Source organism: Poeciliopsis prolifica, unplaced genomic scaffold (assembly GCF_027474105.1).
Source record: "Poeciliopsis prolifica strain line A6 unplaced genomic scaffold, Auburn_PproV2 SCAFFOLD054, whole genome shotgun sequence".
Lineage (NCBI taxonomy): Eukaryota > Metazoa > Chordata > Actinopteri > Cyprinodontiformes > Poeciliidae > Poeciliopsis > Poeciliopsis prolifica.
In genome coordinates, this window is record NW_026562429.1 from 2,467,967 (window position 1) to 2,489,166 (window position 21,200).

Genomic DNA, 21,200 nt, shown 5'->3' on the forward strand with positions numbered 1-21,200 from the left:
AAATGCGTGTGACTAAGTTCATGGTCAGTTAGGATCCAAACAAGTTTGTGATACCCAGCTTTGTCGGACAAAGATTTTTAGAGTTTCAGAAATGTACCCCTTAATTTTTCCTATTGGATTTGGAGTTGGATACCTGGTCACAACGGGTATGCAGAAACTTTTTGATCATTTCCTCCCTGGAAATGACTTGGATGAAGTGTCACTCAAGGTCAGAGCACTGTGGGAGATATTGGGAACAGACATTTAGCGGTTCCCTCAGAGCAAACTGCCCCGGCTGGGTCAGTTTGCTCTGTGGCCAGAAACTCAACATTTTCCCGGAGGGGATAGTTTTTCATCCTCAGACTTTTGGGAGAAACTCCTTTGTACTGTCCCTCAGAACCAAACGGACCCGGACGGGAAGGCTATAATTGAGGAGCAAATGATAATGGGACAGACGGAGACAGACATCTGCAGATTTGCAAACCAGTTCAATAACAGCTGGATGAGTGCTGGATTTCAGAGCATTCTCAACCTAAGCATCACCAGACGGTGTCTGGCGCAGAAGAAACTATTTAAAGAGGCTTCGCGTATCCCGAACTGTGCTAATCTGATTCACACCGCCGTCCACGAGCCAGGACGACACTTTACCCCAGCGGACATCTACCCCATTTTAATGGAGCTAAGGGAGAGAGAACCGTCATCGGAGATGGGAAAACAGTTTGAGATTTTGTGTTTAGTGGAATTGGTGCTTGTCTGGCTGGACTCGTACGGTGGGAACACTGATCAGGAAATGTACTTTGAAAACACTTGTAGTATATGTGAGACGTCCTTCTTAGAGCTGTTGACGAATGGCCTCGTTGTTGTGCTTCCATCCACAAAATTACTCAACGACACTGCTTCGCTTTTTAGAGACTGGGTAAGTTTGTTTGGGCAGCCTTGTTGTTCCAACTGCAAGTCAGGCTTAACTCGGAAAAACTGCTTGAGCGATAATATGTTTAGTCCTGTTTCTGCCACACTGGGTCAAAAGAAGACACCCTGTATTTCCCAAACTGTTCATGGAGGTTCCAGGAGAAAGTGGAACCGAGTTATACCGTCTGTCGTCTGTCATTTGTGGTGACAATAAATCAGCTCACTTCTACAACTATTTGATTCGAGGACAACGGTTTTTTAAAGGTGGTAGATGAGAATGTCCTCTCTACAGATAAATCCTGCAGAGACATGTGTGAAAGGGGTTTTATTTACCTTTATGAGAAGCAAACGAAAGCAGAGGAATCCGACACACCTATTTCTCCTTCCACTCCTCTCCGAAATGATAAAGACGGTTTTCGAGAGCAGACACAACCTCTAAATTTGGTCAAAGAAAATAGTGCAGAAAACAAACCAAGCGGCCATTTTGAGGGAGGAGAAATGAGAGAGTCAGACAGAAAATTTGTACAGCAAAATAGAAGAAACTTTCTGGGAGAATATAATGCCAAAGTTGTTTTTCTATTTTTTGTTATGCATGGTATTTCCTTGTGTTGTTTCTTGCTGGGCTGGTAATTTACATATCTCTCTCTTGGCTTTTTTTTATTGTGTTTCCGTGTTTTTTTTTTTTTTATTGGAATTTTAAATGACGTCTGAAGTTTCTCTTCGGGCTGTCCGATTTCCTCCCACTGTCTAAAAACATGTCTGTCTTATTGGTCTCTCTAAATTCTGAGGTGTGAACAAAAAATACATTCAGCAAATGAAACATCAGGGTTGCACGGTGGCTCAGTTGGGAGCACTCTTGCTGTTGGTTTGAAACCCAGCCTGGGTTCTGTCTGCCTGGGGTTTGCATTTTCTCCATGGCTTCTCTGGCTTTCTCCCATAGTCCTAAAAGATAGCCTGTGCGAATAAAAAATATTTTGTAATTCAATTTTCTAAGTAGTTTGCAGGTTTCTCTCCGGGTGCTCCGGCTTCCTGCCACAGTCTAAAAAGATTTAGTGTGCTTTATAGTGGATGATATATATACACTGCTCAAAAAAATAAAGGGAACACTCAGATAACACATCCTAGATCTGAATGAATGGAATAAATATGAAAATAATTTCCACCTGTTGTCTATTCAATTTGCACAACAGCAGATGATATTGATTGTCAATCAGTGTTGCTTTCTATGTGGACAGTTTGATTTCACAGAAGTTTGATTTACTTGAACTTATATTGTGTTGTTTGAGTGTTTCCTTTGTTTTTTTAGCAGTACATATATATATATATATATATATATATACTATATATATATATATATATATATATATATATATATATATATATATAGTATATATATATATATATATATATATATATATATATATATATATATATATATATATATATAAATATATATATATATATATATATATAGAATATATATATATATATATATATATATATATATATATATATATATATAAATTCCCTTCTCACCCACCTCGGTGGTTCTTATCCTCTAGCTCGGGTCCTCTACCAGAGGCCTGGAGCTTGAGGGTTCTGCGCAGTATCTTGGCTGTGCCAAGGACTGCACATTTCTGGACTGAGATGTCTGATGTTGTTCCTGGGATCTGTTGTAGCCACTGCTCCAGTTTGGGGTTACTGCCCCGAGGGCCCCGATGACCACAGGCACCACTGTGGTCTTCACCTTCCAGCCCTCTCCAGTTCTTCCCTGAGCCCTGGTATTTCTCCAGTTTCTCGTGCTCCTTTTTCCTGATGTTGCAATCACTTGGTATTGCTACATCTACCACAACGGCTTTCCTCTGTTGTTTATCCACTACGACAATGTCTGGTTGGTTCGCCATTACCATTCTGTCTGTCTAGATCTGGAAGTCCCACAGGATCTTAGCTCTGGCGTTCTCCACCACCTTTGGGGTGTTTCCCACTTTGATCTCGGGGTTTCCAGTCCATATTCTGCACAGATGTTTCTGTACACTATGCCTGCCACTTGGTTATGTCGCTCCATGTACGCTTTCCCTGCCAGTATCTTGCACCTGCTGTTATGTGCTGGACTGTCTCAGGGCCCCTCCTTGCACAACCTACACCTTGGTCTTGTCTGGTGTGGTAGATCTGGGCCTCTATTGCTCTGGTGTTTAGGGCCTGTTCCTGGGCGGCCAGGATGAGGGCCTCTGTGCTGTCCTTGAGTCCAGCTTTTTTCAGCCATTGGTAGGATTTACTGATATCAGCCACTTGGGTTATTTGCTGGTGGTACATCCCATGTAGGGGCTTGTCCTCCCATGATGGTATCTCTGGCACCTCAACCTCCATTCCCTGTTGTCTGAGACATTCACTGAGCACATTGTCTGTTGAGGCTTTGTCCCTGATGTATTTATGGATCTTAGTTGTTTCGTCCTGGACAGTGGTTCTCACACTCACTAGTCCTCTGCCTCCTTCCTTGCGGCTCGTGTACAGTCTCAGGGTGCTGGATTTGGGGTGGAACCCTCCATGCATGGTTAGTAGCTTTCTAGTCTTAATATCTGTGGCTTTTATCTCCTCCTTTGGCCAGCTAATTATTCCAGCAGGGTATCTGATTACTGGCAGGGCATAGCTGTTTATCGCACAGATTTTGTTCTTGCCATTGAGCTGGCTTCTCAGGACTTGCCTTATTCGTTGGAGGTATTTAGCTGTGGCTCCTTTCCTTGTGGCCTCATCGAGGTTGCCATTTGCTTGTGGTATACCTAGGTACTTGTAACTGTCCTCTATGTCTGCTATTGTTCCTTGTGGGAGTGAGACTCCTTCTGTGCGGATCACCTTCCCCCTCTTTGTGATCAGCCGACCACACTTCTCTAGTCCGAATGACATCCCAATGTCAGTGCTGTAGATCCTGGTGGTGTGGATCAGTGCTCACTCTTGGCATACAGCTTGATGTCATCCATGTAGAGGAGGTGACTGATGTTGGCCCCATTTTTGAGTCGGTATCCGTAGCCAGTCTTGTTGATAATTTGGCTGAGGGGGTTCAGGCCTATGCAGAACAGTAGCGGGGACAGAGCATCTCCTTGGTATATGCCACATTTGATGGACACTTGTGAAAGTGGTTTGCAGTTGGCTTCAAGGGTGGTTTTCCACAGCTTCATCGAGGTTGCAATGAAGGCTCTCAGAATCCTGTTGATGTTATATCTCTAGGCATTCAATGATCCAAGTATGCGGCATTGAGTCATAGGCTTTCTTGTAATCGATCCAAGCCATGCACAGGTTGGTGTGTTGGGTTTTGCAGTCTCGGGCAACTGTGCGGTCTACGAGGAGTTGGTGTTTGGCTCCTCTGGTATTTACACCGATACCCTTCTGTGCCGTGCTCATGTGTTTATCCATGTGTTTGCTTATCTTGGCCGCTATGATGCCTGACATGAGCTTCCAGGTTGTGGACAGGCAGGTTATTTGGTCGGTAGTTGGGTGGGACTGGACCCTTTGATGGATCCTTCTGGATTAGGATTGTCCGCCCTTCAGTTAACCATTCAGGGTGAGTCCCACTTTGTAGCAGCTGGTTCATTTGGGCTGCCAGTCGCTCATGGAGAGCAGTGAGTTTCTTTAGCCAGTAGGCATGGATCATGTCAGGCCCTGGTGCTGTCCAGTTTTTCATGCCTGAGACTCTTTCTTGAACATCTGTCGCAGTGATGGTTACCGTGGCTTGCTCAGGGAGGTTGCTGTGGTCCTCTCGTAGAGAGATCAGCCACTGTGCATTGCTGTTGTGGGACGCCTCCCTTTCCCATATGCCTTTCCAGTATTGTTCAGTCTCCAGCCTTGGTGGGTCTGCTCTGTTGTTATTACCCTGCCATTGAGAGTACACCTTAGCTGGTTGAGTGGAGAAGAGCCAGTTAATCCTTCTGGATTCATTCTCCCTTGTGTATCTCTTTAGGCGGCTGGCCAACGCTTGGAGCCTCTGTTTGGCAGTTTCAAGTGCTTCAGGTATGGGCATCTGCCTGTACTTTCTGGGTACTGGTCTTTTCATTATACCCTTGTGGAGTTGGCTCCTTGTTACCTTGATTTTAGCCTCTAACCGTCTTTTCCATGGTGGGTATTGGGTCACATGGTTGCTCTTATAGCCAAGTATCTCAAGGATCAGCTCATTGGTTTCTGTTATGATGTTGGTAGGGATCGTTCTCAATGCTGCATTCACATTCTCAATGAGACTTTCTGATGGTACTTCACTCAGCCGTTGTAATTGGCGCCGAGGAGGCCTGGTTGTCATTCGGGTCATGATTCTCTCTCTCAGGTCAGCAGCTGTCTCGTTCAGCTCTGTTTCGCTCATTGGGGCCGTGTATCCCCTCACTGGGTGGGGACTTGTAGTTAAGTCCCCACAGTCCTGACATCCGGGTTCCTCCCTTTTGCCGTAGCATTTGTGTTGTATCTCGTCAATCTCAAGTTGTGATAGCAGTTGCCGTTTGCGGATGTTGGAACACTGAGCTACTAGTTGTTTAGCGCTTAGTGTTGACTGGGGATGTTGAAGTAACCATTCCTTCCCCAGTCTTTGCATGTAACCCCTCTGACTAGGGTTACTTGAGTAGTAGCATTCCAACAGATCCACATTTTCATCTCTCGCCCATTTCCGTCTTGTTCCAGTAGCCCATTTGTCATCAAGGTGCTCTGGTTCCCCAACACCTGACGCAGATCTTGTTTGGCCGGGCGACGTCTGAGCCGGCATGTTACGCAACTTAGTATCTCTCATGGTATGAGGTAGGCAGTAGCTTGAAGGGTCTTGCCTAAGGATGCCTTATGTATTGAGCTATCCAGTCATATATATATATATATATATATATATATATATATATATATATATATATATATATATATATATATATATATATATATATATATATGTATTGTGGGCTACAACAGATCCCAGGACAACATCAGACATCTCAGTCCAGAAATGTGCAGTCCTTGGCACAGCCAAGCTACTGCGCAGAACCCTCAAGCTCCCAGGCCTCTGGTAGAGGACCCGAGCTCAGAGGATAAGAACCACCCGCGGTGGGTGAGAAGAGAATTTTTAATTTTTTGTAAGGAAGGTCGCATCGCGAGATTTGTTGTTTTAAGTCTGTTTATTCTGTTCTTGACAGCTGGGGTTGCCTTAGCAACCAGTTCTAACAGCTGATCCGTTATGTTTTTACTGTTGTTGGATATGGCACTCACCGCTCGCTGCCCGGACATCGCTGAACGCTGTCTGTGCCAGAGCTAGAGGCCAGAAGCCGCACAGTTCATTGTGGCAACAGCTCAGTTTTTGTTGTAATTCCTCCGTGTGCTGAAAGGAGTAAAGTTTCTGCAAGAGACTATTCGTTTTTTGTCGTGTATCTTCAAGTACCGACACGCCTCCTTAACAACGGAAATAAAAAAAGCACGACAATATATATATATATATATATATATATATATATATATATATATATATATATATATATATATATATATATCTCCAGCCTGTTAATTGTTAAGTTGCTCCAAACTATTATATCAGTTACTTTTACTTACTCTGTTATTTAAATTGACTGTAATGCAATAATAGCACACTCACATTTTGTGATCACATTCGTATTAGCACTAGAGAAAATGGATGAACTATTTGTAAATAGGAACAATTAATCAGTTATCTGTATTTTACAATAAATTTGACTTCAGTTATGCTTTTTTCTTCATGAAGGCATTTAGAAGATAAAGTTTTTTTATATATATACTATATTTTTATATATATTTTTTATATATATTTATATATATATACTATATATATATATATATATATATATATATATATATATATTTATAGATCTGTAGAGCCTTCATATAGTATATATATATATATATATATATATATATATATATATACTGCTAAAAAAACAACAAAGGAAACACTCAAACAACACAATATAAGTCCAAGTAAATCAAACTTCTGTGAAATCAAACTGTCCACATAGAAAGCAACACTGATTGACAATCAATATCATCTGCTGTGCAAATTGAATAGACAACAGGTGGAAATTATTTTCATATTTATTTCATTCATTCAGATCTAGGATGTGTTATCTGAGTGTTCCCTTTATTTTTTTGAGCAGTGTATATATATCATCCACTATGAAGCACACTAAATCTTTTTAGACTGTGGCAGGAAGCCGGAGCACCCGGAGAGAAACCTGCAAACTACTTAGAAAATTGAATTACAAAATATTTTTTATTCGCACAGGCTATCTTTTAGGACTATGGGAGAAAGCCAGAGAAGCCATGGAGAAAATGCAAACCCCAGGCAGACAGAACCCAGGCTGGGTTTCAAACCAACAGCAAGAGTGCTCCCAACTGAGCCACCGTGCAACCCTGATGTTTCATTTGCTGAATGTATTTTTTGTTCACACCTCAGAATTTAGAGAGACCAACAACAGACATGTTTTTAGACAGTGGGAGGAAATCGGACAGCCCGAAGAGAAACTTCAGACGTCATTTAAAATTCCAATAAAAAAAAAACAAAACACAGAAACACAATAAAAAAAAGCCAAGAGAGTGATATGTAAATTACCAGCCCAGCATGAAACAACACAAGGAAATACCATGCATAACAAAAAATAGAAAAACAACTTTGGCATTATATTCTCCCAGAAAGTTTCTTCTATTTTGCTGTACAAATTTTCTGTCTGACTCTCTCTCATTTCTCCTCCCTCAAAATGGCCGCTTGGTTTGTTTTCTGCACTATTTCCTTTGACCAAATTTAGAGGTTGTGTCTGCTCTCGAAAACCGTCTTTATCATTTCGGAGAGGAGTGGAAGGAGAAATAGGTGTGTCGGATTCCTCTGCTTTCGTTTGCTTCTCATAAAGGTAAATAAAACCCCTTTCACACATGTCCTCTCTGCAGGATTTATCTGCAGAGAGGACATTCTCATCTACCACCTTTAAAATCCGTTGTCCTCGAATCAAATAGCTGTAGAAGTGAGCTGATTTATTGTCACCACAAATGACAGACGACAGACGGTATAACTCGGTTCCACTTTCTCCTGGAACCTCCATGAACAGTTTGGGAAATACTGGGTGTCTTCTTTTGACCCAGTGTGGCAGAAACAGGACTATAACATTATTATCGCTCAAGCAGTTTTTCCGAGTTAAGCCTGACTTGCAGTTGGAACAACAAGGCTGCCCAAACAAACTTACCCAGTCTCTAAAAAGCGAAGCAGTGTCGTTGAGTAATTTTGTGGATGGAAGCACAACAACGAGGCCATTCGTCAACAGCTCTAAGAAGGACGTCTCACATATACTACAAGTGTTTTCAAAGTACATTTCCTGATCAGTGTTCCCACCGTACGAGTCCAGCCAGACAAGCACCAATTCCACTAAACACAAAATCTCAAACTGTTTTCCATCTCCGATGACGGTTCTCTCTCCCTTAGCTCCATTAAAATGGGGTAGATGTCCGCTGGGGTAAAGTGTCGTCCTGGCTCGTGGACGGCGGTGTGAATCAGATTAGCACAGTTCGGGATACGCGAAGCCTCTTTAAATAGTTTCTTCTGCGCCAGACACCGTCTGGTGATGCTTAGGTTGAGAATGCTCTGAAATCCAGCACTCATCCAGCTGTTATTGAACTGGTTTGCAAATCTGCAGATGTCTGTCTCCGTCTGTCCCATTATCATTTGCTCCTCAATTATAGCCTTCCCGTCCGGGTCCGTTTGGTTCTGAGGGACAGTACAAAGGAGTTTCTCCCAAAAGTCTGAGGATGAAAAACTATCCCCTCCGGGAAAATGTTGAGTTTCTGGCCCACAGAGCAAACTGACCCAGCCGGGGCAGTTTGCTCTGAGGGAACCGCTGAATGTCTGTTCCCAATATCTCCCACAGTGCTCTGACCTTGAGTGACACTCTCATCCAAGTCATTTCCAGGGAGGAAATGATCAAAAAGTTTCTGCATACCCGTTGTGACCAGGTATCCAACTCCAAATCCAATAGGAAAAATTAAGGGGTACATTTCTGAAACTCTAAAAATCTTTGTCCGACAAAGCTGGGTATCACAAACTTGTTTGGATCCTAACTGACCATGAACTTAGTCACACGCATTTAAGGTCTCATAGGCTATCATGACCTCACAGACCTCTGTGATGACCTCATGAGGTCATCATAGATGTCATGAATGACACTGGAGTTCCTGTGCAAGGTCTTGCTTCTGATCGTTGCTATGGAAAAAAATCAGACCAATTCTGCATGACTCAAATTAAAAATGAAAATGAAATTTATATATATATATATATATATATATATATATATATATATATATATATATATATATATATATATATATATATATATATATATATATATATATAAAATTCCCTTCTCACCCACCACGGGTGGTTCTTATCCTCTGAGCTCGGGTCCTCTACCAGAGGCCTGGGAGCTTGAGGGTTCTGCGCAGTATCTTGGCTGTGCCAAGGACTGCACATTTCTGGACTGAGATGTCTGATGTTGTTCCTGGGATCTGTTGTAGCCACTGCTCCAGTTTGGGGGTTACTGCCCCGAGGGCCCCGATGACCACAGGCACCACTGTGGTCTTCACCTTCCAGGCCCTCTCCAGTTCTTCCCTGAGGCCCTGGTATTTCTCCAGTTTCTCGTGCTCCTTTTTCCTGATGTTGCAATCACTTGGTATTGCTACATCTACCACAACGGCTTTCCTCTGTTGTTTATCCACTACGACAATGTCTGGTTGGTTCGCCATTACCATTTTGTCTGTCTGGATCTGGAAGTCCCACAGGATCTTAGCTCTGGCGTTCTCCACCACCTTTGGGGGCGTTTCCCACTTTGATTTCGGGGTTTCCAGTCCATATTCTGCACAGATGTTTCTGTACACTATGCCTGCCACTTGGTTATGTCGTTCCATGTACGCTTTCCCTGCCAGTATCTTGCACCCTGCTGTGATGTGCTGGACTGTCTCAGGGGTCCTTGCACAACCTACACCTTGGGTCTTGTCTGGTGTGGTAGATCTGGGCCTCTATTGCTCTGGTGTTTAGGGCCTGTTCCTGGGCGGCCAGGATGAGGGCCTCTGTGCTGTCCTTGAGTCCAGCTTTTTCCAGCCATTGGTAGGATTTACTGATGTCAGCCACTTGGGTTATTTGCTGGTGGTACATCCCATGTAGGGGCTTGTCCTCCCATGATGGTATCTCTGGCACCTCAACCTCCATTCCCTGTTGTCTGAGACATTCACTGAGCACATTGTCTGTTGAGGCTTTGTCCCTGATGTATTTATGGATCTTAGTTGTTTCGTCCTGGACAGTGGTTCTCACACTCACTAGTCCTCTGCCTATGTCCTTGCGGCTCGTGTACAGTCTCAGGGTGCTGGATTTGGGATGGAACCCTCCATGCATGGTTAGTAGCTTTCTGGTCTTAATATCTGTATCTTTTATCTCCTCCTTTGGCCAGCTGATTATTCCAGCAGGGTATCTGATTGATCTATATATATATATACCAGTGACCATAATATAAGTTATTCTAACAGTGAGTCACATCCTGTCTGTGTTCAGGTGTCTGTGAACGCCTGATGTATTGCAATGCAGTGATAACAAATGCTTTCTGCTAGTGTTTACATGCAAACATAAGCTATTATTAATGCTAATGTATTCATGCCCAATTTTGCTGAGATGAATTCTACATCAAACTACAAGGTTTACCTTGCAGAAGAATCACTGTAGTTCCTCTGTTCCTCTGCCATGGCTGTCACATAATCCTTTGGATAAGTCTCAGTCAGCCCTCCTCTTTTGTGTTGAGGTTCTTTTCTGTAAATCTTCAAATGCTCTGATCAACAATCTTTTTAGCACCTCAGGAAGGAGCAGGCTGTGAACTAAGAGGTTGCACTTTGGTGTTTCTGTGAAGGTTGGAGAGTTTTTAATTCTGCTGAACATGTATATTTTTTACATGAGCCATTTTTTTTTTCTGCAGAAGTTATGATGTAACATTGAAACTATGAAAGTTTCGACTTAAACTGAATTTAATAAATTAGAGTTAGAAACTTTACATTTAAATGCAGAGTGTGGTATTTGTGACAACAGTTTGATTTAAGTTTTAACTTTTATTTATGATCTCCTCATATTTAAGTTCAATTTCAGTTTCTGTTTTGTCTTTGAAATTTTCAGGCTCATATTTTATGACTCAAGCTTTAGATAATGGAATTGATGGTATTTGTAGTGTGTTTATGTTATACCTTCTATTTATACCAAGCGATAATATAAAAGGCTTACAGATTCCATGACTCAAACTGAGCAGTTTTTTGTCTGAAATCTTATTTTTCTGCTTAAGCTTTGAGTTGAATGACACTACAGAACAGCAAGGTCAAATTATTCATTCTTCTTTACAAGAAACAGACAGATTTTATGCATCAGTGACACCACAGCGCCATATCTACTTTTAAAATTCAGACAATTTACTCACTGATGCTTTCTGGTGGACCTGTTATCCATATTCTTTGCAGTGGCTGACAGAAGTTGAATGCTGAATGCTGACTAAGATGGAATTTCAATTGTTCTTCTCTTTAAATTCTTTAGAATTTTTTTTTCTGCTAAAGCTTTATTTTTTTAATCACATTTGAGAGATTTGATGCATGTCATCATTGCAAAAGGGTCTATTTCTACTATGCATGCACTGCCTAGCTAAACTTTTCATACTCCTAGAATGTTTCTTAGATTTTTTCACTGTTATTTGACTCGATGGACCAAAACAACGTAGTGAATAGTTGTGAAGTTGAAGGTAAAGATAATTTTTAAATGCTTTTAACAGAAATTTTAAGTGACCAGCACTAGTACTGGACTCCTTTTATTCTGATACAACTAAATAAAATTAAATAAAACTAACTGCTTTCCAAAGTGACCAAATCAGCATTCTGTCATCCCAAAATAGAAATACACTGGCTCAACTGCAATCAGGGATGCAAGTTAACAATAATTTTTAAAATCTAAAGTTACTTGAATTTATCTATCGATTAATGATTAAATAAGAAAACTTGAGTTTTTTCTTTTATCAAGATGGCTGATTGTCTTTTGATAACGTGAAGAGTTACATTTTTCATGATATGCATGATTAAAAAAAAAAAAAAGAAACGCATCAATGCATCGTAATTTCTTGGGTCAGCTGTATTCATGTGAAACTTAAAGAGCTTGTCAGATTTGCATTTTTAAGATGAAATACTAACAGCCAATTTGTAAAATCTTACATTTGTATTAGTCACTGTGCATCAAAAACACGCAAATTTTTCTTGTCCAAATCAAAACACATGGAGTTACTTTTAATAAAGTCAAGTCAGGCTTTGAGGCACATTCCCTGTGATTCATGATGTCGACCTCATCAGGCGATATCAGTGACCAAGCCGACCTCTGACAGTACAGGCTGAGGCAACCTTCTTAATAGCAGCGCTACTCTTTAAGTCAGAAGATATTTCCATCATGTGCGTAATGAGAGAAACAGCTGAGATAATGCAGCAGGATTTCTTGTTCCCTTTGTGTGTTCTCACAGTCAGACAGCTTGATGTGTGTGTTCTCGTCTAGAAGGATTTATGAGCCGCAATTTAATTGGAGGAATTAACGGACATTTAGACTCTTAATATCCATCAAATTAATCTGTGTTTCCTCTGTTTTCTCTTTCAGGACATCCAGCATGGCCTCCTGGAATAACCCCTTCTCTTAGGGAGAACAACCCAGAAGTTGGCGTTCCTTTCAAAAATTGATCAGAGTCTGGGAAATAATGTAAATGTTCCTTGGCTTTGGACCATGAACCTTAGAGGATCCCCTGGGAAGATCATTTCTGTAGTTTGGATTTAACTGTCATTTTCTCTGAACCACGGCAGCGGTGGCTGTTGGAGGCGGCTGCTGCGGCAGTGGTGGGAGGACCTCGCCGCCTCGGAGTAAAGGAATACAGTTACACAGCGCCGCGCCACCATGAGGATAACCACCACCTCTTGCCTCTGTCCCTTCTTGGTTTGCCTCTGCTTCATCCAGAGGTGCTCTGGGGCAGGCCATCACGTCCCTACCAAAGTGCCCTCCAAGAACCAGACCAAACTGGCCAATGGGGAGACAGAGGTGCACCACAGACCCAAGCGTGGCTGGATCTGGAACCAATTCTTTGTTTTAGAAGAACACATAGGACCGGATGCGCAGTATGTGGGAAAGGTAGGAGTTTCACTGAACAGATTCGGAGTGTAAAAATGAATTATTTCCATCTCATGGAGCCTGCATTTTGAACAGCTTATTTGGCATTTTTCTCGCTCCTCTTGTTTATTGAGAAATGGGTTACAAACAGAACAAGCTGTTCTGTTGTTGTAGATTATCACGTCAGCATTATGCAAGCTTTTGTTGTCTTGTGATTTGGGTGTTATGTATGAGCGTTATTTTTTTTTGAAGATATTTCTTGTAGTTTAATGGTTCTTTTCTGAAAATGTTCAGAAAATGTTTTATTTTGAGTTCTTAAGAAGCACATCCTGGTGTGTCTGTCACTTTGCAAATCGAGCCATTCAAAATGCATTAATTCTGAAAATGATCGTCCTTATCAAGCCAGTTTTCATTTGCTCTGTTGAGGGAAAGAAACTAAGATTAAACCATGAAACCAAAGTTACTTCTCTCACAATGCTTTCTGTTGTTAAAACCACAAACGTCAATATACTGTATATGAATTTATGTGACTGACCAACAAACTAATTAGAAGAAAAAACATTAGTGGTATTAGTCAGATTGGATGAAGAGGATTTGGTTTTGATAAAGATCAGCTTTAAAATCTTGTCTTAGACTCCAAACTGGACTGAGATCTGATCTTAGACTCAGATCCAATCTGAAAACCTGGGATGAACCTGCACACGGCTTTGGTATTTAAAAAAAAAAAAAAGCATTCAGTGGAGACTTCTAGACTTAACAGGATGTAGAAGTTTGTTAGCTGTTGGCTATGACTTGGCCAGCTTTGCTGTTTTGATGACATAAAGTGGTAGGAGGATGACGGCACAGCAAGTTGATCAAACATGAACCTTTTCATGTGTGATTTCAGTTGTGATTCTACTTTTAACAGAAAAATACTTTTGCAAGGCACTGCTTAGACCTTCAGAGCCATTTCTAGAGTGACTTATACTCCTTTGGGTCCAAAAAATATGAGTACTGAGACGGCTTCCTGCTGGTGCATGGTACATTGAAGACCAGTTATTGGCTGTTGGTGGTGACTTTTCTGTTAGCTTCACAATAAGCCACAGGGAGCCGGGTAAATCCTCTACTTGCAGATTGCCTACCCCTTATCTCCTGGAATGTGAAAATGTGGTTCTCTGCTGCAGTGATCATTATTCTAGGCACTCAGGCACAGACTAATCCTCAACTGCACTCACAGAAAAAAGAATGAGAAGCGCTCAACGCTTCTCTGGCTACACATATGTCTGTATTTCAACTATCATTTGATAGCAAAAAAGAGAGGGATAGAAGTGGAGAAGGAGACGATGATACGCTTGGACATGGGTCCTGGAAAAGAACAGCAGACATCACTTTGCGCTTCAGATGTGTGCTTATTGAATCAACCTGGGGATTTAATCGCATATCGCCTCGTCGGGCTGACAGAGAAATGTTGTTTACTGTTGAAACATGGATAATCTGCCAGTCTTTGATGCAAAAATGAGCCATGAAATCTTCCACGTCAAAAAACAACCGAGCAGGCATTGTGTCCTCGGTGAAAGCAACAACGAGGATGTTCGCAGCATATTCAAAGTGCCAGCTTAGCGGTGCCCTGACTGCATAAATATGCAATTATTTATACATTAAATTGTTGGGCTGCTTTGAACTTCATTATGTCAGCTTTGCTGGTTGTTTTGTGCTGGTGCTGCAAACTACCTCTAGGGTTCTGTTGTTTCAAGTGTGTTATGTGTGTGCGATGGGTGCTGCTGATGAAAGCAAAATAAACATAAACAGCTAAGCCTGGATGATAACAAAGCGGTGAAAAGAAATATAAACATTATTAGGAAATCAATTTGACATGCATGTTTAAAGAGATGAGGTCTCCAGATGGCAAGCACAAAGAAACATTTAATTATGTGGGTTGAGATGGGTGTGCAGTGTCCTAATGTGTCCAGGAGACAGAATGACCCTTAATTAGATGAAAATACCAGAGAGGCAGGAGGAGGAGGATTAATACACTCTGTATGGCCCACACTGTATTTTTTTCTTTCTTCGGCGTCTCTTTGCTTGATTAAAAACTCTGGACATTAGCGAGAGGCAAATGAACGGCTCGACTGCACGGAAATCGCAAGCAGCCCCTTTCACGATAATTGGTTCATCAAAAGTTGGAAAGTATAGGAGAAACTTCGTGATGAGAGGTAAAATGTGGATAAGAAATTAAAGAGGTGATGAGGCATAAAGTGAAAACAATCACAATATAATGTATAAAATGGAAATTGGAAATAGAAGGCACATCGGGATAGATAATTATATGTAAAGTTGTGTGAAAAGCCCAGAGATATGGAATAATCTTCTTTTGCAACATAATCTCACTCTGAAACATTTAGAAAAAAAACAAACTTTATTTTAAATACAGTTATCCAGTGCCAGTGTTATCAAATACCCCAGCTTTATTGTCACACTTTTTATTTAAATGGAGTATATTAAATAGATCTGCCTGATAAATAAACACATCATTACAGTGACACAATGAACCCAATATAAAAAAAACTTGTTTTTAAGTTCTGTTGTGTTCAGTTCTATCTTATTATTTAAAAATTACAGGTTTAATATTTGACTTAAAATGGTTGTTGAAAATATTGATTTTAATGTTTTGACTCAGTGAGTGGCATGAGAGGCCATGACGTGTAATGAGACAGAAATATAAACTTTTGCATCATCAGCACCAATGTACCAAAACCTCATAATCAGAACAAGAGCAAGGATATTGACATTTGTTGTGGGTTAAAGCCAAAGATCATTTGCCTTTCCAATAATCTTTGGCAAAAATGTTATGTAAGATTTGATAATGACTTATTAGTGAAGCATTAGGTTTTATTTTTGCATTTTTCAAGTTACATGGGAACTGATCTGTGTCAAGAGAAGGATTTACTACTTGCAATATTTTTAGGTACAACACAGCATGTCGATAAAAACTAAGAGCAGTTTAAGATAATTGGTAACCACATGATTTGGCTTTTTGCTAGTTAGTAGAAGGTATTAGCAGTTTTTCTTTACCCTCCCTTAAGATCCTCCGTATTAGATATGGTCATTGGTCCTTAATGATCCTTTTTTGTGACAGTTCCAGTTGATTTCACCATCCTTGCTGTAGATATGGTCACATTTAGGCAAATACCTATTGTCACCATTTCAGTCTATCACAACATTTGCTGTCCTTGTGTGTGATGCTCTCTTCTCTTTCCTGCTTTGAAGAGTGGATAAAAGCTTGCCTTTGTGTCGCATCCTATTTACTTGCACGAAAAGGGCTTTTCCCGATACTTTCCCACAAACAAAAATACAAATAAAGTTTTGGACCAAGTGAAGCGGCCAGTCTGTCAAGAACACTTTAATCCCCCTTAGGCTTCACCTAATCCCTTGTGACACCTTTCTGGTGGGCTGACGCTTTGGGGAAATGACAGCTTCATGCATGAGTGAGACGCAAATGCTCAGTAAAGGACAGGACTTGTCCAGATACCAGACAGCAGACAACCCATTCTCCCAACGGGAGGTATGAATGTCTCTGTGTCAATCAGCTCAGCGTGCTGCTTTGAAGTAGTCATAGAACAGATTGGATGGTAATTTTGGATGATGCAAATACCCATACCCTGGAAGACGGTGTGCTGCAGCGAAGCGTCTGCTGTGAACTAGCAGCAGTCAGATTTCTCTTCTCTTTGGAGAAGAGGAACGTTGGGCAGAAAACATAGAGATATCACTGGATATCCTTCTGCAACTGAACAAGACAGTAAGCGATATGATATATGACAGAATGGGTGCTTCGGTTCGGACATTGAGTAATACTCCCTGTCTTATGTTGTGTTCATTTGCATAACAAACCCGCACTTTTGAAGAAAGGTGCCTAAATGTTTTATTCACGCAACTGAAAATGGGTTGATCTGTGACAGAATCAGGCAACAGTGTTGTGTGTGTGTGTAGTAAGATCTCAACAATATGAAGAAAAAGTGCTTTTCTGAAAGAACTCACAATGCAAGCAACAAGTCCCTGCAAATTGGACTGTTTGGAAGTGAGACAAGTAGTAAGGAACAACTCACAACCTGAACCACAATCATTAACAGCATGGGTGGAATAGGAAAACATATCAAACATACCCAGAAACTTCTAAGACTTGAGACTGGAATTAAAATTTTGCAACGGGAAAGTTGAAATTAACAACTTTCTGCTGCAACAAATATTTGCTGCCTTAAATATTTGTTCTGTTTTTGCTTTTATTTTATTTTTTATCACGCTCATGTGCTTTAAGGTCATCACACACATTTTCATATCAAGCAAAGGTAACCTGATTACAGTGATGCATAATCTGTAAACGCTTATCACTTCCTATTTTAATAGTTTTACACACCAGATATATCTTGATATGCATTAATACACACATCTTAGCATTACTGCAGAAACTAATATCTATTGCCTTCCATATTTCTCCTCTTGAGGTACAACCAGTCAGCACCAGAGAAAATAAATGGCAGTTCTGGATGGACTGCTTCGCAAACGTCAAGTAGCATTTTGCCTTGGTATTTTAGCTTCCCAAGATGCATTTTTTTTGTTTCTTTGAATCATTTTTATTTCCGTTGCACAGAGAAATGTGTGTATATGCAAATCTGTGAATATTGAACCACGAAAAGGTGGAGGTCCTCTGCATACATCTGAGGTCAGAGTTATTAGCCCGCCCAGATAAAATTGCATAATACTCTTCATATTTGTATGAAAATTACCATAAGAAAAACTGTTCATGCAAAGAAAAACCTGCATATGCTTTGATCAGCACGTTTTATTCATGTGCTGAATTGTAACAAGGAAACTGAACAATGGCAAAAGCAAAATTAAGATTTAAGTTCTTAAGTCTGCACAGGTATGAAAAATATACATTTCTAGTATAACAGTTACATTCTCTGAATTTTCCATTCGTTTGTCAACTCACCCATATTTATTTCACTTCACAGATTTTATCTGCATTTATTTTTATGGTACAATTTTGAATATGAAAAGTTATGATTGAGAATGTTGACCGTGCAAAAGTATGTACATTGAACCCTTGTTTCCGAATACATTAAAGATTTACAGTTAATTTGTATTTGATAGTTTCCTGTTCAGTACAAATATTTCTTCAATCTTTACTCAGATTTTTAAATATGGTCATAATTCCTCAAGAGCCTCTGAAAATCCTTTTGGCGAAATAGAAGCTGCTTATTCCATGCACACTGTTTTGCTGTTACTAGAGGCTAAAACAGAAAACAGAATTTTCCTTTTCTTGTATTGACAGCAATAAAATAATCACAAAAGTATTTGAAATAATTTGTATGCACTGTGCTCAGTTTTATTTTGAATTGTAAGTATAAAAATCAGATGCTAACTTCAGCGTCAGTTGTTAGCCTTTAGCCAATGTCATGTCGCTGAACGTCTTTTCTAAGTTTTCAAGCAACCTTTTTGTCTTCTCTGGTGCCAAGCATGGCTATGCAAACTAAAAGTGTGGGCTTCCTAAGTGGCAATTTAGCCTAAAATACTTCAGCTAAAGGTTTCAGAAAAACGATGACTCATAGCTGTCATTCTTTCGGTGCATCTATTCTCTTTTGAGTTGATATTTTTCATTGTTTGAGGTCAATGCTTTTGCACTTTTAAGCAGGCTCTTATTTTTCTCTGCCTGTTTTTCGTTGTATTTTGCTCCTGTATCAGGCTGTGATTTTTCTGAAACCTTAAATATTATGAATTTTGCCAAGGCCTCCAGGTTCCAGAGAGCTTAGCCAAGGTGTTGGACTGTTCATTTCAATTTTTCTGAAGAAATCGAAATACAGAAAGGATATAAAAGCTACATAGCACTGCAAAAATACAAGTCTTACTAATTCATTTTGGTTTAATTTCCAGTGCAAATATATTAGTACTCTTGAAGAAAGACAAAACTGACTTAAAATTAACTTTTTCAGCAAGAATTAGGTGTTTGTTTTAAATTGTTAATATTGGTGCTTATTGGTGCAGATTTTTCAATTTATATCAAGACCTTTTCCCCATATTATTTATGAAATAATCTGTCAGTGGGGCAAGTTTTACATATTAATGATTTAAAACAAGCAAAATAGTTCAGTGTAAGTAAATTTTGTCTTATTTCAAGACAAAATTAAGTCCTAATATTTTGTAAATACTAAGATATTAACAAAAATAATTATGTTAAACTTTTATTGTTGTTAAATTTTAGATTTTAGTGTTACACATTAAAAACTATAATGTATAACCTGAAAAGCGATTTCCTCTGTTTTTTTTTGTGTGTGTAACAGAAAAACTAGCTCCAGTTTGACAGTTGAGACAATTTCTCTTTGCCTCACTGACTTTGCATGACATAATAACCTCTGATGCAAATCTGACAGTTTGATTTTTACAGTATGCTAAACTTCAGCGGCATTTAGCAAGTTGCTCCCAGGACTCAGATCATCTCATGAGCATAAATAAATAAAACAATCCTCCCAGATAGGAAAACAGCAACTCGTTTCCATTTTTCCTCTCAGATGTCAAAATAGAGGACAACTGTTAGGGCGTGTCGGCGCAAAGTGCATTAACGGCATGTCTTCAGCACGCCCCTCATCACTTCCTCTTGATGTATGGTCATTAGGCAGGCGCTCCGTCATCAGGGCTCGCTGTGACTGTTGCAAATCAATCATAGAGAAGGGGGAGCTCACAGGAGTTGATTGGAAGGGAGTATGGCCAAAAGGTGGTGATAATCAGTCAATCAAGCACACCCACATAAGAAAGAAATAGATTAAGTCCCCTTGAGTTAAGTATGGCAGCCTGGATTTAATCAACAACAAACCCTCCCCTTTAAAATGAGAAGCCAAGAAACGGATCATCACATCGGGATGGATGTTCAGTCATCTTTTTATTCCTCCTGCTCTTCTGCTACCTGCCCAGTGTATGCTGCTGGAATACAAGATTTCCACTTATAACTTTTCAATTTGAGACACAACAGTTTCAAAGAGACGTTCAGATTCTGTGTTGAAAGATTTACAAAATTGCAATAATTAAACCTGTAGAGTAGCTGGGTATAATGTTTATTTATTCTGAATAAAGTCTGGCAGCAAATGTTTTGGGCCGAAGTTGAAGTTCTGTAGTTGCGCAACGATAATGTACTTATATGTTATTCTATTGCGTAATTTTCTTGGTAGTAATGTCTAGTTTTTGCAATGAAAACTTTAATCAGTGATTGGCGCATGTTAATTCAATAACTCATGGATTTGTTCATGTTTCAGTCTGTGTGTTGTGTATTCATAGATAGTATACAGCATACCTTTGTTATGATGGGCAGGTAATTGACCTAATGTAGCCCTTCATTAACCTCAAGCTAGTCTACTCCTTGACCTCTGACCACACAGCTTTTATAGACTGTTTTCTGTAAACCTGAGAGATATTTGAGTGAAAATCATCAGTTTCTGAAATACTTCACTGTAATTTAATTCTCCTTTCTAACTCATCCTGATGATTCATTTGAACTAAAGGAAGTCTTTCTTGCATCTCGGAGCCTAAAATTGCAGTAAATAAAGTTGACATTTGAGTTGAAGCCTTTAAAATGCTCCATATATGAGACAAAATCCCCACTTATTCCAAGTACCTGTAATGTGGGAGGAACGTGTTAATGTTTAGCTCTAAAACAGTTTGAAATATTGGCTTGATCCACTTTAAATGTTGCTCCGGATTGTAACCCAAATTGAATTATGAAACAAACATGAAGTCGAGGATCTCAGTGGGTATAACTTTTGCAAAATCGATTAGAAATCAATAGATGATTGGGAAAGCATTGCCAATGTAATGTAACTTCTTTTTCACCTTATATTCTGGTTTCACCTGCATCTTTCCCTGCATAATATCCTAGTTCTCTCCCTTTATTTCGCCATCACATTTTCTAGTAACTGAACATGGATATTCCAGCAGGAAAGGAAGTGCCTCTTTAAATTAACACAAAGCAAACAGTCCAAGGCAGGCGCACACACCGAGTATCTGAACGCTCAATTCAGCCAAGTCATTACAAAGAACCTTCACCAATAAAGCAGTCCAACATTTCACATATATTATGAGGGTCAGTACAACAGGACGCACAAAG

At 40.0% G+C, this 21,200-nt stretch overlaps 1 protein-coding gene across 3 annotated transcripts in view; it reads left to right on the forward strand.

Moving 5' to 3' along the window:
* The window catches only part of LOC129378961 (cadherin-18), a 116,454-nt gene that overhangs the window by 25,718 nt on the left and 69,536 nt on the right, over positions 1-21,200 (forward strand). For 2 of the 3 annotated variants that reach the window (XM_055059468.1, XM_055059467.1), the window contains one exon: positions 12,572-13,093. In XM_055059468.1, the coding sequence (XP_054915443.1) occupies positions 12,863-13,093 (231 nt within the window). In that variant the 5' untranslated portion in view covers positions 12,572-12,862. The remainder of the gene's footprint in view (positions 1-12,571; positions 13,094-21,200) is intronic. The other variant, XM_055059469.1, reaches the window with a different exon arrangement.